The following is a 14,572-nucleotide window of genomic DNA, read 5'->3' as shown; positions in this document are numbered from 1 at the left end:
ACGGCATCAGACTATATATGCATCTCGATCCGACGATTACGTCTCGAAGTAAGAGCCTTTGAGGCTTGCAGCAAACTAAGCTTGCACCTTCTCAATTGGGGTCGCGGACATTGTTCCGACATCGCTTCCGTCGTTCCGGGTTCCGACAAGCATCCGAACGCGACCGTGATTGCGCGTGGACCTATCTGTTCAGCGTAATAAAGCAGGAGTTCGCCGCTTCGATGCAGGACGTATCCTTCCGGTATTCTTGTGCTACGATACTGTCGCTACCACTTCCGCAATGAGTCCTCATAAGATTCCTGCTCTCCCTTCGCCCGCCGCACTCCCCTATTACGGCATCTCAAAGAACGGCTTCTTGCCTGCCGAGTCACCATTGACTCGCTTACCGCATACCTACTATCAACCATGGGAAAAGATCATTGAGCAAATCCCAATACTCGTCGAGACACAACAAATACGGCAATGGGTTGACGAGTTGCCAGTCCTAGACACATCACATCTTTCTAGTGAGGCGGAATGGCAGAGAGCTCATTCAATGCTGGCCGTCATAGCTCAAGGTTACATATGGGCTGGTCCTGAGCCATCAGAGGTATGCCAGCATCAGGCCGGAATTATTAAGATGTGAAGCACTAACAACAAACGTAGCGACTACCTCCGGCCATCAGTGTACCATTCCTGCGGACTGCTGAGTACCTTGAGGTGCATCCGGTGGCCACATACGCAGCTCTAAATTTATGGAATTGGACACCATTGAGCGAGAACGCCGACTTGACACAACCGGAAAACATGGTGGCGTTGCACACAGTGAGTGGTAGTGATGATGAATCGTGGTTCTTCATCATATCAAACGCCATGGAAGCAAGAGCTGGCCCACTCATCGAGGCCATGCTGGGTGCAGTCGAAGCAGTAGAGACCAATGATGTCACAACAATCATACACGCGCTGCAATATTTCCGACAGGGAATGCAAAGCATCGGCCAGCTGCTGGAACGTATGGATGAGCGATGTGACCCACAAATGTTTTATCACACCATTCGACCCTTCTTGGCTGGCAGCATGAACATGGCCACTGCAGGTCTGCCCAACGGTGTCTTCTATGACGAGGGTAATGGAAACGGCACGTGGCGCGCATATCGGGGCGGATCCAACGGTCAGTCGTCATTGCTACAGTTTTTCGACGCGGTTCTTTCAGTCGACCATTCCCGGAGCGGCGGCTTTCACGCGGAAATGCGTGGCTACATGCCCGGACCCCACGCCCGCTTCCTTGACGACGTCGCAGCGATCGCAAACATCCGAAGCTATGTTAACAGTCATGGAGATAACGTTGAGCTCCTGACAGCATTCAACGAAGCAGTCGCAGCACTCAGCGGATTCCGCGACAAGCACATCGCTCTGGTGACCAGGTACATCATCATACCGAGTCGGATGGGAAAGCCAACGACCGGCCCCAAAAGAAGAGATCTCGCTTCCGCCTCGACTGAACTAGCTACCGGGAAGCCAAAAACGCAAGAATTGGTAGGGACAGGAGGTACTAAGTTGATACCATTCCTACGAACTTCGAGAGACGAGACGAGCGAAACGAAAGTCGTGCATTGAAAGGTGTTGGAAAAGACCGTTTAAAAAGATACCCGTGATGCTAAGGCATCCCTTCAGAGCCTATGGGAAGAAGTCGCTACCTGTCTGTTGATCGTGTATGGGAAACAGGGGTATGTCGGCAACAGATACGCCATCGAGATTGTGAGTGCCTGGTTGGAGGAAGTCTTGGAGGCCTTGGTCATTCTCGCTCGGCCATGGCATGGCAAAGAAGTCGGCATCGTATATAGTCCAATCGAGTGGCGCTGCGGAGGACACATGGCGCTGAATAGAATCTCGAGAAACCAAAGAACCAGGGCCAAGCTGTGCCTCGCATTCCTCTGTCTGAGGCTGAAGACCAGTAGGCTCAGAAGGCAACAAACCAAACAATTCAGATGAAGCTTGTTTTCGTTTTCGTCGCAGATGCAACTCTCTCTTCTTGGCATGTGCGGTGGTGATCTTAAGTAGCGATTGAGCGACCTGCGAATATTGTCGCGCATGAGGGTCGACTTGACCAAAGTGATCCATGCATATTATCGCATCCTTGCAGCTGTCTACCAACATAAGGCCTGAGTCACCAAGCACACCAACTGCAAGAACAAGTGTCGCAGTGAAAAGCCAAGACCTGATACTTGTTAGCTGTGGTTAATTCGGCGGAGGGTGTGGCTTACACTATCAGCGGCATCCTGCGAGGCAACTGGTTCGTACGAATGACAGCCAGTAAAGTATCGACCAGCGTTGAGGCTGCATCAAGTGCAGCGTCCGCATACTTGCGCTTTTCTTGATGATCAGCTTGTGTGCCCCCACTTTTCAGTGGTGCGCCCATGTATTCGTATAACTCGTAAATGAGGAATGGTCGTGTAAGTAGCATTATGCCATAATAGTAGGAGCAGAGTGTGGAGCATGCGCCCACTACTGCTTCGCGAGAACGACGTCTAGCCGTGAGACCGGATAGTCTATGCAGCCATTTGGATGCCCAGTTCTTCAATTGTCGCGAGACATAATCGGCAATACGTAAAGATATACGTTTGCGCGAGTACACTTCAACGACAACGCGTTCGATGATCATAAAAATCTGGACGCTTGCGTCTAGTACACTGACATCATCGGCTTCCATACCGTCCTCCAAGGCATTGTACTTGACAGTGCAGTCAACATCGGAAGTAGACGGAGGTCGACCTAAGGCATTGCTAGAATACGAGCGGAGTGATTAGCGAAGATCCCAAAGCAAGGTTATTAACTTCTGATGATATACCCAAGAGGTTGTCGCCAGGAATGTAGGTTAGGCAGCGTACAGAGCTAAACTGTGACAGTAGACCATAATGAAACTCAATCTGCTTCTTACCTTATTAATTGATCAGTGACACGAATGCTCTTCCAGATGCGATCTCGTACCAGCTTGATGGTCTCTCCAAAGGAAGCGTTTACTTCAGTTCGGTGTATGCCGATTGCATATGCGGCGCGCGCAGCCAAGGCTAGAGAATGTTAGCGATCCGCATGTTTCGTCCTCCCGTTCGCATACAAAAATATAGGTAAGCTCCGTTCGGCTGAGATGCTCGGAGCATAAAGATCGCTACAAGCGCGAAACCTTGGACTGTAGAGACATTCATGCTACTGCACATATGCTTCAGAAGCAGATCCCGAGCTGTGTTGAACCAAGCTTCTGCCTTCTCTTCAAATCTTTCTTGTGCACCAATAGCAAGAACAAGATAAAAGACTGCAGCTGCGGCGTCGTCTGAGCTTGAGGTTCTGCTATTTGCCCAGGCTTTCAGTTCAGGAGCGAGATCCTCTTTCTGGAATAGCTGAACGAGACCACTACTTGCAGCAATGTATTCATTGACTAATGCGTCCACTTGATTTACATCGATTGGAGGACATGAATGTTGATCTGCTGATTCAGGACGCGCAATCTCGATGATGGGGTCGCGAGTGGCTTGGACAGTGGCTCTTGGGTCAACCTCAGATGTGATGAGGTGCCTGACTGTCTGTAGAAAAGACAGCGGAGCGCAATCGCCAATAAAGATTGACTTCCCTTGCGCGTCACGAAGGATACGGCCTTCAAGAGGCACTACTGTGTCTCCCTGCTGATCGTCTCTACTTAGTGTTGGGGAGAGTGATGTTCCAACGTCAGCAGCTTCACGATCGTTCCTCTCCCGAAGAACGTTGTCCTGTTCGTCGCGGTCACGTTCATTCGGTGTATGACCTGCGGAACGAGCGTGAGGGCGGTGGATATCGTCGGAACGGGCACCGTGAGTAGGAGTGTGTCCGGCGGAACGCGTGGAAGGACGGGCATGATGACCACTAAACGTGCAAGTAGCCGCACGATCCTTTCGCGTACAATAAGCGCATGGTTGTTCGCCATCGCATTTGACCTTTCTCTTCTTGCAGAGATCGCAGGCCGCAGCGACACGCTCGAGTCGACGCCGTTTCTCCGGACGCGTCGGCAGTTGATCTAATGGTGTGGACATGTCGATGATCAATGTAATGTACCTTAAAGGTGTTTGCAGCCTTTTGCTTTCCTAGCATGTAAGTATGAGCCAGAGCGCGCTGCAGCGCTGAATGACGGGACTCGTTGGACCGTTTGACGGATGTTGTTCCGACGAGACTGTCGGACGGGAAATTTCGGCTGATAGCGGGCTTGGCATATTGTCTTTAGGCCGGTGGGGTGCGGGCGTCATCGCGCGCTCTTTCCGCGTGTGGCTGGCAGCATCATCATCACTAGACGCGTCCATCATCCGCTAGTCAAGTGCAGAATCTACGAAGCATATGATCAGGTTGCGCATATGCAATGTGGCAGTGGAAGCTTGGGTCATGGCATGCGAATACTGTATAGAATCAAAACATGCGAAATGAAGCTACGGGATCTTGTCGGTGTGCGACTCGCCTTCGGCAACATGCTTCACGACTTACTACAAGCCTCTTGCCTCGAGGACCCCTTCCTCATGTCCAATGTCCATGGTCCATACCAGCGCACTCAACAACTCTCCCTCGACAACCCCATGGACCTCTCTCAGGCCTCTCGGCTCAAATCCCAACCTTATCAGCGCATTTTTACTCGCTTCATTGTCCGGTCTACAAAAAGCGCAAAATTCCTTTTGTCCTTTCTCTTCTCTGAAGTAGTTCAGCAGCGCTGTTGCAGCTTCAGTAGCGTAACCGTTTCCAAAATATCGAGATAATAAACCGAAGCCTACGTCTGGGATTGTTGGTGCTGCAGGGGCGGACGGGAACCGTGCATGTTGCATCGATACAACGCCGATTGGCACCAACCGTCTTTCCGAAAAAGGCAAGGTGCTTTCTTCAAGTGCTGATATGTCCGAGGTCGAGGTTGACTTCAGAGAGATGAGGTAGCGACCATAGCCTGTATTCTCCATTCTGTCTACGCAGTCCGCGATGAACTTCCTCCCAGCGTCGCGTGGAGGAGTGCTCATTGCCTTCTCCACAGCGGCTGCAGGCATCTCTTTAGTGATGCCTGGACTGAACATCAGGTCGTGTATGAAGTCGCAATGCGCATCGTTGGTAGGTAAAAGGTGGGATATGAACAGACGGGGTGTCGTGAGATGGAAGTCATGGTCAAGCATTTCGGAGGAGGCTGAAGAAGCTTAGTTGTTGGCCGAGCTGAGCTTCTTATGTCTCCGCCTTGACGTACTGAGTGATGGCTGCCTAGAGATATGGCAAATGACTCAGATCGCTCGGGTTTAGCCTGGGTAACGCCCGAAAGCAAGAAGCTTGACCCATCAGTACCTTCGCTTGATTACCTGATTGAGGAAAGGCGTCGGCATCGTGTTCTCAGTCGCAGTCAGTGTCGGCATGTAAAGCTTGAAGATCCATATGGTCAGCGGTTTCCTATTGAGCTGAGCGCCTTGCACGATCTTGCGACTTCTGTAGCTATGACAACAGGAAAGGTCCAAACAAGTGTCGGCGGCATCGCGTGTATGATAGCGAAATCGAGAGCTTTAGTTGTTGTGTTACTTGTGTGTAGATGCAATTGTATTCAACTAACTACCACCAAAACGATGTCCAGGAGTTTAGTCAACTTATGGTGCAGTTTGCGTCGCGGTCGTGGCCGTCCGCCAGTACGCATGGCCTTCCATGGCTGGTGTAGTCGTCGCAGGCACGTCGTCGTGACACCTGCCAAACCAGCCTTTCGAGGTACATGTAGTCGTTGGCTCACTAGACGTAGTAGTAGTTGTGCTAGTTGTGCTAGTTGTGCTAGCGGTCGTTTTGTCTTTGCAACCAAACCATCCGGGCTTTAGAAGTTAGCGAACTGTCCGCAGTCATGGAATTTACGAACTCACAGTTTGACAGGTACTTGTACTAGTACTGGTTGCGGTACTTGATGGGCTGGATGAAGTGGTCGATACCATCGTAGTGGTCTCATCACGGCATCCCCACCACCCAGGTGTCTTGCACGTCTCAGTCCGCGTCCTTGATGATGTAGTACTTGTTGCAGTCGTGGAGCTGGTCGTCGCTGTGGTGTGGGTGCCGTTCTCGAACTTCCACAGATAACAATCGACGCACCCAACGTCTTCTTCTTGACATATTGCTGCCTCGTCGTATTTCATGTACACGTTGTCAATGGCGTACCTGAGACTATGGGTTTGCGTGTTCTGTCTCCATCCCCAATCCTTCACCACATCATATGCACATCTTTTCCCGGTATGGCAGAGTGTTTCGAAAGCATATCCGCCAATTGAGCAAAAGCTCGTCGCGCCGTTGCAGGTGCCCATATACACAGGGTCAGCGGTATGTCCGAAATGAAAGCCGCCTGTATTCTTCCTAAGTGGAGCGACATCGCCGGCAGCTGGCAAACCCAAGCGCTTAGCTGCTAAGGCTTGCGGGTAGGCCTCGAACGTCACCGCAGGAATACCGTGCTGCAAGCCAATCAAAGAAGCCAAGACACCTCCCAAACTGTGTCCCGTCGTCATAATGTTCGCATCCGGGTAGAGTTTGAGAACCTCCTGATACAGCTCGACAGTCGCAGCATAGTATCTGTTTGGCTTTCGTAATTCGTCTTTGACACATTGCTCGTCACAGCTGTAGGTGCCAGTTTGACAGTCGCACACTTTGCGCCAAAGATATGTCCCGCCTTGGCCGCAACAGCAAGAGCCGTACAAGTTGTCGTTTTCTTTGTCGTGAACGGAGGTTCCATCGCCTTCAAACATGGCTACAGTCGTTCCCTTCACCGCCAGAATGATGGTGGAATTGGTATCATCGCTAAACACGTGACCTCGGATGCCACTGTCATCCCAACCAAAAGGAACTGATGAATTGTAACGTCCGTCAACGTCCATCCACCCAGCGTCATCACGACCGACCTTGTAAGCATCCTCGGACATGTTCGCGAAACTGATTACCGTGTTCTTGTCCGTAACATCCGGACCCGGTACATCTTCGGCGATCCACATGGACGACATGGGGATCTGTGCATCGTAGCCACGCAATGCAGGTCGTTCTATCTTCACCGGTGCTGTCTTGATAGCGAAGGGTCCGATGTGAGTATCAAGACCAGCTACGGCAAATCGCTCTGGTGTCACATCGAATCTGCGTGCTCGTGGTCCAGATTGGCCAGCGCCATGATCTATAAGGTGACGCAAAGTGAAGCCGTTTGGTCTCGTTGTTGTCTTAACTGCTGCTTCCGCTAACGTGGTCGGCTCACGGGAGTTGCCATAGCTCGTATAAGTCCAGAAGATACCGACAAGCAACGCGACCTGTGCGAGGATGCCAAAGGCGAATAGAGTGTTGGAGGGCCTGCTCCGATGATTAAGAGTCGAGTTGTTTGATGGCATGATGTGTGGACATTGTAGAGGAGGCGAGAGATGGGACTGTTATGATAAGCGCGTCGATGGCTGAGTCGCCGCCTTGCGCACGGCCCGCTCTGGCTCGTGATAGGAGCTACGACCAAACTCGGTTAGCATATCTTATGCTACGTCACGCGCCTCCATCCACGCGCACCTCTCATCCGGCACGAACTGAGCCTCACGAATCGCGAACGAAGTCACCAGGTATTGGAACAACGTGTCATCGACGCGTCATATCTACACTCATCGAACGCACCCGTTGTCGAAGAGAGCTTAAGGAACTGCAAGTCTCCCAGGCACCCTGAGCGATCGATGCATAGCAGGATATAAGCACGGTGCAATTGTCGGTGTCGAGTCATCCAAGCTCATGGTGGTGCGCTTTGAGCAGCATAGATTAATGCCAATAGGCTACTGGAGTGACCTGTAATAGCAGCGCACATGTGTCGAGTTTAGACGCGAGCGTTGAGCTCACCTCAAATGCAAGGCGTTGAGCCCTGGTTTCTATGTTGAAACAACATCCCGGATGTTGAAGCCTCATCCATCAACCCATTCGCACAATCATCGCTCATGGCTCTTTTCGATACTCTTCTTCAACTCTTTGATGGCTGCCGGCCCTGCATTCGACAAGCTGATCGCCGCAGCCATCGCTCCACAAGCTACGGTGACGATATGACTTGTCTTACAACCATCTAGATATCCACCCAACACCTGCTCCAGCTCGTGACCTGAGAAAAGAGCGCGTATCTGCGTCGCGCCGGCATCTAATACCACTTTCGCATCGACTTGTGGCAAATTACGGGCAAGACTTGAAAGGAGTCCGTTCGTAAATGCTGCTTCACCCGATGCGACAAACAGAACAGTACCACAATTCTCCATGAACAGCGACATGGATGTTGCAGCTCCCAGATCTTCAGCGGGAACCAGGGCTTGGTTCGCGATCATCGGGATCTGAAGAGCGAGGCCAACTCCCATGGCTGTCAAGAGTTCGAAGCCAACCCAGTCTTTGATTGGTGTACTGACGTCCAGGGAGTGTATCTTCGTATTGCCAACCACAGCAAAGAGTGCGCCAAGTAAGAAGAAGGGCTTGTAATGGCGCCAAAATGTGAGCAGTCCATTCGATATCATGGTGAAGACCGAGACGCCCATGACAAGCGGGATGAGCCGGATACCGCTTTGCGAAGCCGTGTTGTTGTCGACAGCTTGAAACTGAATGGGTAGCGTATACATAAGTGGGAAGAAGGCGCCAGCAAGGAACATGGCATAGAGCAAATTGGCTGAAACCAATTTGTTCTTGAACAAGTGAAACTGTACCATAGAACGGCTGCCCATGACATACTCGTTGACGGCAAAGCAGATGAAGAGACTTGCGAAGCCCACGAAGCTGCCAATAACACGAGCACTCGTCCAAGGCATGATGCCTATCCAGTGCATGGCCAGAATGAAGCACGAGAAACACCCGGAGAGTAAGACTGCGCCGTTAAGATCCAGATTCAATACTTTCTCGCGGAGAGGTACATCTTTGGGCTTTTCGGGGTTCTTGAAGCAAAGAAACATCGTGAGCGCTGCAGCGAAACCGATCGGTAGACTGATCCTGGGTAGAGTCAGCGCTATGGTGTACACAAGGAGGTTCCTATGACTCTTGCGTTATGCACACAGCATCCGATCGAGTGCTTCTAGTGGTGGCAAACCGTATGTCTGAACATATGATGCTAGGTTGACTTACCAGAAGCAATACCTCCATCCGGGGCCATCTGTCAAAGCACCACCCATCAACGTCCCTACGACGCTCGCACATCCAAACGTCACACCCAGCACACCCATATACGCTGATCTGTACTCCGGCCCAGCAGTAATTGCGATGATGATGAACGCGCCCGTCATCACCCCACCACCGCCCATGCCAGCCACGATCCTTCCAAAGATCAACACCTCACTCGATGGTGCAGTTGCGCATATTACATTACCAATCTCGAACACTGCAATCGCACACATGAATGTCGCTTTGAGGTTAAAGTACTGGTAAGCTTTGCCCCACGCGGATTGGAACGCAGTGTTGGTGATGGAGTATGACGAGCCATACCAGGCTATATTGCTGATACTGCCGAATTGGGTGGTGATACTCGGAATTGCTGTAGCGATGATTGTCGAGTCTAAAGCTGCGAGGAAGATGGAAAGGATAAGGCCGACTGTGACCAGAACCAAGCGGATACCACGAGGGTATTGAGGAAGTGGTGCAGTGGTGTCAGATATCGCTGCAGCCGTTGGCGCTTCCACAGCTCCAAGATTGGCGAGCTCGATTGGTTCTCCGCTCATCATGCCGTACTTTACGAATGTTCTGTCGAAGAATTGGAGCCTAAAAAACAAACCAAGATGACTAGAGTCGTATCAGTTTATAGATGCCCGTAGGGTCTAGTGTCTGCGCTAGCAGCCAGTTCAGGTTAGATACCGGCATAAAAGCTTGCCTCGGTAGAGGCTTACTCCGATGGTCGACTCCGAGTTATTGTTTCCTTCACGCCTACAAGCATAAACGTGGTGATGCAATGAGCATCGAAATTGGACCTACAGAAATTCATGAACGCAGTTGCTGCAAGTCTCACCTAGCAATTTGAGTAGATGCGGGCTTGTGGTGGTTACGAGCAGAAATACAAATAAGTTCATTTCTATAGGGTTGCATCCTGAAGGTATACATGCTCAATTAAGTTACAAAGTATTCAGAGATAAGAATAAAAAGGGTTTGAAGGGGTAACCGTGTACACCCATGATGCAGGCTTTAGCACTTGGGGTAAAACCTAGAAAATATGAACTCCTTCGTATACGTGCCAGTTTCAGACATATCTCCAACACATTGACCCAATACGTTTAAGACAACACCGCTCTGAGGGTCTAAAGGCTTACGACACTATGCCATGCATTTCACTAGTAACAAAACTGCAAAAACACCTGAGCACCAATTGTCGTAGCGGATATGCTTTGCGATTTCGTGACTAACCGTATGAATGAACGAGGGAAAACAGCATATGATTTGGCGGATTTCGCAAATCCCGATCGCGCGAATGGGTGAGTAACCTGATAAGCAGATATGATCGTTAGTGATGTGAAGGTATGGTCTCCGATGTACCATTGACGGATACCCCAGATCATCGCAACTAGACGTCGTAGAAGACATTGGTGATATCCGTGAGGCCTGGCTGCTTTCAAGGATATCATCGCGATATCTGTGCGCCATTCGCGGTCTTTGTTCGATCAGTCGTGCGCATACTAAGCGCTTGCCTGGGTGTCATCGTTGGCTGACGAGTAACCGTAAACTAACTGCCACAGAAAGTCCTGGGTGGTGGTGTTGATGAGTGCTGAAGGCTTGGTGAGGTTTGGTGGGGAAGTCCAGGCTGTCGGCCCGTGGCGCGTCATTGTGTGCAGCGCGTTTCGCGTTCAGCCTTCCTGCCCGCCCACTCCGAACCGGCACCCTCACACTTTGACACCTTGACGCCGCTTCTTTCCCCGAATCGTCAGCGTATGCACCAGATTGATGAGGAACATCGTGGCTATGACGCCCAGTATCGCTACGATGCATGCTAATGGTGCCAGGATAGAAAAGATCGAGAAAACATATGAAGCCATGCCGAAGGAGTAGTCGTTTGCAAGAGGCTCTGTCGCAAGGCCGACCTGCATCGCGGAGAGCACAATGGTAGTGTATGCGAATAGCGTGATGAGACTGTTGACGTTGTCACGCATGAAAGCCCCGTACGTTGTGCAGCCACTAAGGTACCCGCGAAACTTGCCCATGGTCAGGCGGTATATCCAGTTCAGCCGCCCGAGGCGCAACTCCCCGTAGTTGAAGCGCTGGTTCACGACCGGACGCGCTTCGAGGGAATCTACAGACGATGTAGTCGACGCATCGATCGTGTGCACCTGTACAGAGGCGCGAACGACCTCGTCAACGAGTGTCAGCCACGCAGACCAAGTAATTTCCTTGGGAATGAGACCATGGTAGATGGCCAAGTTGTAGTCGACTTCTCTTTCGATGAGCGCGACATACGACAGTAAAAATCCCAGTGCAGTCTCGTACAGGTGCCGACGTGGGCAAATCTGCTCAGTCCAGAAGTCTGGGCAAAAGAGGAAGCGAGGCAGCGGTTTGAGAAGAATCAACGACGAAGGCGCCGACGACCAAACAAGGTGCAGGTCCAACTGCTCCGTCACAATAATCTCTCTTTTCTTCACCACCTGATAATGAAGAGGCCGCGGCGCGGTTGGCAGACCCACCAGCCAGAGCCATTCGTGAACCTCGTTCAAACGGCGGACATTCAGCTCGACATCCAGAAATGCACCGATGTTGTTGTCGATGCGCTCGATCTTGTAGTTCCTCCGGAACGTCGCTGGCAATAATGGAACTTTCGACTTTGACCCACCATCCAAGCTTTCAGTCCTTAGCGGCGCCGTCCGGAAAGGCACTGGGTACTTGATCGACTGCTATACGAAATTAGTGTGTTGACGGAGACCCTTAAGGTTGCTACTGACCTCGAAGGAGTCAATCATCATGAAAACGACATCTAAGTCGTGGAGAAGGACTGCGATGGCGAGATGAAGACCTGCGTTGGTCGCCTAAGCGGATTCGCGAGCGTCCGCCCCGGTCCCGCCCCATCGCCAACAGCCCCGAGCGCTCGATAATCTGCCACCAATACGGTTGTGGCCAGGGGGCTGTATTGGACTGTACGCCTGGCTGACACATCCGCTCCATGTTTCTGTTTTTGGTAATTTTGGCCCCCAATATATTCGGCCCCCAAAGGCGCGAATGAAGCCTGGATGCAGGGGGCAAAGCCATGCGCGGGAGCGCAACGTTCTACAAACCGACCCTGAAAGTATTCCTTTGGTGATGGTTCAAACGTACCTGATAGCCACCAACTTCCAGTTTGCAGCGCAGTTCTGCTGCAACACCACAATTCACGATGGCTTCGGCCACGAAGGTCCAACATTCGAAGTTCGACGCGCAGGTCAGTGTCATGCTCATCCGCGATTTTCCACCCATTAACGAGCGCAGTCGTTCAATCCCGGACTGAACGTCCTCTATCCCAGCGATGAGCAGGCAACATCAAAGGTCTCGATCAAACTCGAGTAAGTGGTCAAAAAGTGAGGACGAAAGACCAAAACTAATATCTTCGAGGATCATTGCTATTCCAGGGCTAGGAGCAGATCCGGAATATACATGGAAGAAGAACAAAGTGCATTGGTTACGTGATGCGAACATGCTGCCCAAGAAGATACCGCATGCCAAGATCAGCGTGTTCCAATATCAGTCGCAGTGGTTCGGAAAGGGATCCGTTGATGAGCGCATCGACAATGTTGCATTCAAACTACTATCTGGACTCGACCGATCTAGAGTAAGTGAGCATGCTATCGCCACGACTACCTTCTAACACCTCAAAGGAAGACGCTAAGACGCCAATCATCTTCGTCTCGCACTGTCTGGGCGGCATCATCCTTGAAAAGGCCTTACTTATGTCAAGATCACGCCAGAAAGACTTCCCCAACGTGTATCCCTGGATTGCAGGATGTTTCTTCCTCGGTACTCCTTTTCACGGCACATCCAGCCAGTCCAAGGCAATGGTTCTAGCCTCCATGGCTGAGGTCGCCGGCTGGGGCACGCCATCAAGCCTACTCAAGGTTCTAGAGAAAGATTCCGAAATCTTGCGCAGTCTCCTCACGGAGTTCTCTTATATGGCGAGAGAAGCCCAGTTTCGGCTATTCTGCTTCTGGGAGGAGAACGATAGCGACCTGGTCAACTACCTTGTCAAAGGGATTTCATGGCTGAAGAGCAAGGAGCGTATCGTTGACCAGTCTTCCGCAACAATCGAGTCGTTTGATCACATGTCTCTTATGTCGGATCATTTCCAACTTAATAAATTCCCCGGGCCAAAGGATGGAAATTTCACTGCCGTTTCTGATGAGCTCCGTGAAACAGCCAACAAGGCAGACAGCATCATCAAAACCCGTCAAAACATGCTTCGACAGGCTCAGGTCGATGATCGCACATACCATAGCATGATGGATGTTCTAAGCAAAGGCTTTGCCGACGTAGACGCAGCTGTAAAGGGTACTTACAGAGGGGCGAAGGGCACGAAACCGTCTTCCGTGCTCGAAATCGACAGTTTCCAGACTTGGAAGACCTCGTCTGCACATCCTATCTTGTGGATTCACGGAAAGGCTGGTACCGGTCAAGGTGCGATCGCCACTTCTGCCCTTGAATACCTCGGACAATCGCCCGGTAAAAAGGCCATGATCATATCCTTCTTTTGCGACCAAGGCGATACGATGAGACGATCACTGAAAAGCTTGCTTCAGATGGTTGTTCGCCAGATGATCGATCTGGACCAGGATCTTGCACGGCATCTACTCTCAGATTCTCGCAGCAGCAAAGACGCTGGGAAGCAAAGTTTCGATGCCGAGGAGATACTCAAGGTGCCGACATTGTGGGTGGCACTACACAAAATGGCAAAGGATCTATCTCGCACCAATGTTTTTATCACAGTGTATGGATTAGAACAGCTTGCAGAAGAATCTTTGGTGCAGTTCCTGCAGTTCATGACGGAGACCTTGGACACCGAGGCTGCTACAAAGGATGCAGAAGAAACCCAAACCATCAAATGGCTGCTGCTGAATCGTAGCGGCCGACGAAACATCGAAAATTGCTTGAGACCGAGATCGCTAGAGATCAACTTGAGCAGTGCGGAGAACTCCGCACATATCAGCGACGATCTCAAAGCAAACATATCTGTCAGTGTCGATGAACTTGAGCTCCCGTCGTCTCTGGCATACTTCGTGAAGCGCCATATCTACGCGCGCGCGGAAGACAATTGGATCTATGTCAGCCTGGTAATACAGGAAGTCAAGAATGCTTGGAGTTCCGGGCGTACTCAACACGCAGAAATTCGCAAACTGCTAGAGTCTTTTCCATATGGTTTGACGGATATGTTCGAGCACGTGCGGAAGCGCGTTCTAAACCCGCAAGCTGAGGGTTACGAATACACGAAAGAGATCTTGCGTTGCAGGGTTTTGGCGTACGTGGCGCCGACGATGCGTGAGCTGGCTGTCATGGCTGGTCTGCCTTCGGAAGATCGGGATGATCTAGAAGAACTCAAAGCTTACATAAGACGCTGTGGTGCTTTCTTTACGTTGAGAGGCAACGACTGGGATCTAGACAACAGCACCGT

General features: G+C 51.2%; 6 protein-coding genes across 6 annotated transcripts; 1 reads left to right on the top strand and 5 right to left on the bottom strand.

The window, feature by feature from the left end:
- The first annotated feature begins 208 nt into the window (after positions 1 to 208).
- Positions 209 to 1,973, top strand: CC77DRAFT_1023915 (indoleamine 2,3-dioxygenase beta type). The gene is made up of 2 exons (XM_018525763.1): positions 209 to 589; positions 646 to 1,973. Exons 1-2 carry the CDS (start codon positions 536 to 538, stop codon positions 1,594 to 1,596), a joined length of 1,005 nt encoding a protein of 334 aa, XP_018381990.1. The 5' UTR covers positions 209 to 535; the 3' UTR covers positions 1,597 to 1,973.
- On the bottom strand, positions 1,627 to 4,369 carry CC77DRAFT_382451 (hypothetical protein). The gene is made up of 4 exons (XM_018531449.1): positions 3,095 to 4,369; positions 2,918 to 3,047; positions 2,244 to 2,762; positions 1,627 to 2,197 (listed from the first exon to the last, which is right to left on the bottom strand). Exons 1-4 carry the CDS (start codon positions 4,038 to 4,040, stop codon positions 1,657 to 1,659), a joined length of 2,136 nt encoding a protein of 711 aa, XP_018381989.1. The 5' UTR covers positions 4,041 to 4,369; the 3' UTR covers positions 1,627 to 1,656.
- A 1-nt stretch (position 4,370) lies between these two features.
- CC77DRAFT_382434 (acyl-CoA N-acyltransferase) lies at positions 4,371 to 5,503 on the bottom strand. Its single transcript, XM_018531448.1, has one exon. It carries the CDS (start codon positions 5,148 to 5,150, stop codon positions 4,482 to 4,484), a length of 669 nt encoding a protein of 222 aa, XP_018381988.1. The 5' UTR covers positions 5,151 to 5,503; the 3' UTR covers positions 4,371 to 4,481.
- On the bottom strand, positions 5,379 to 7,462 carry CC77DRAFT_382475 (alpha/beta-hydrolase). Its single transcript, XM_018531451.1, has 2 exons — positions 5,868 to 7,462; positions 5,379 to 5,819 (listed from the first exon to the last, which is right to left on the bottom strand). Exons 1-2 carry the CDS (start codon positions 7,356 to 7,358, stop codon positions 5,607 to 5,609), a joined length of 1,704 nt encoding a protein of 567 aa, XP_018381987.1. The 5' UTR covers positions 7,359 to 7,462; the 3' UTR covers positions 5,379 to 5,606.
- Positions 7,463 to 7,928: 466 nt separating this feature from the next.
- Positions 7,929 to 9,683, bottom strand: CC77DRAFT_1065018 (MFS gliotoxin efflux transporter glia; the record flags this gene model as incomplete). Its single annotated transcript, XM_018528777.1, has 2 exons — positions 7,929 to 8,961; positions 9,094 to 9,683. 2 exons carry the CDS (start codon positions 9,681 to 9,683, stop codon positions 7,929 to 7,931), a joined length of 1,623 nt encoding a protein of 540 aa, XP_018381986.1.
- A 1,149-nt stretch (positions 9,684 to 10,832) lies between these two features.
- Positions 10,833 to 11,942, bottom strand: CC77DRAFT_1043319 (hypothetical protein; the record flags this gene model as incomplete). The annotated part of the gene is made up of 2 exons (XM_018527310.1): positions 11,883 to 11,942; positions 10,833 to 11,762 (listed from the first exon to the last, which is right to left on the bottom strand). The coding sequence occupies exons 1-2, from the start codon at positions 11,901 to 11,903 to the stop codon at positions 10,833 to 10,835; spliced, it is 951 nt and encodes a 316-aa protein (XP_018381985.1). The 5' UTR covers positions 11,904 to 11,942.
- Between the last annotated feature and the right edge of the window lie 2,630 nt (positions 11,943 to 14,572).

Source organism: Alternaria alternata (assembly GCF_001642055.1).
Source record: "Alternaria alternata strain SRC1lrK2f unplaced genomic scaffold CC77scaffold_21, whole genome shotgun sequence".
Classification (NCBI taxonomy): Eukaryota; Fungi; Ascomycota; class Dothideomycetes; order Pleosporales; family Pleosporaceae; genus Alternaria; species Alternaria alternata.
The sequence above is the reverse complement of the archived record's forward strand: the minus strand, read 5'-3'. Positions and strand labels throughout refer to the sequence as shown.

Bases quoted from the DNA above. Each gene is read 5' to 3' on its own strand.
- CC77DRAFT_1023915 (XM_018525763.1), top strand. From the start codon at position 536: ATGCTGGCCGTCATAGCTCAAGGTTACATATGGGCTGGTCCTGAGCCA. The intron at 590-645 runs GTATGCCAGCAT...CAACAAACGTAG, and splicing joins CTGGTCCTGAGCCATCAGAG to CGACTACCTCCGGCCATCAG.
- CC77DRAFT_382451 (XM_018531449.1), bottom strand. From the start codon at position 4,040: ATGTCCACACCATTAGATCAACTGCCGACGCGTCCGGAGAAACGGCGT. The intron at 2,763-2,917 runs GTAAGAAGCAGA...CTCGTATTCTAG, and splicing joins GTCACTGATCAATTAATAAG to CAATGCCTTAGGTCGACCTC. The intron at 2,198-2,243 runs GTAAGCCACACC...AACAAGTATCAG, and splicing joins CGCAGGATGCCGCTGATAGT to GTCTTGGCTTTTCACTGCGA.
- CC77DRAFT_382434 (XM_018531448.1), bottom strand. From the start codon at position 5,150: ATGCTTGACCATGACTTCCATCTCACGACACCCCGTCTGTTCATATCC.
- CC77DRAFT_382475 (XM_018531451.1), bottom strand. From the start codon at position 7,358: ATGCCATCAAACAACTCGACTCTTAATCATCGGAGCAGGCCCTCCAAC. The intron at 5,820-5,867 runs GTGAGTTCGTAA...TAACTTCTAAAG, and splicing joins GTACAAGTACCTGTCAAACT to CCCGGATGGTTTGGTTGCAA.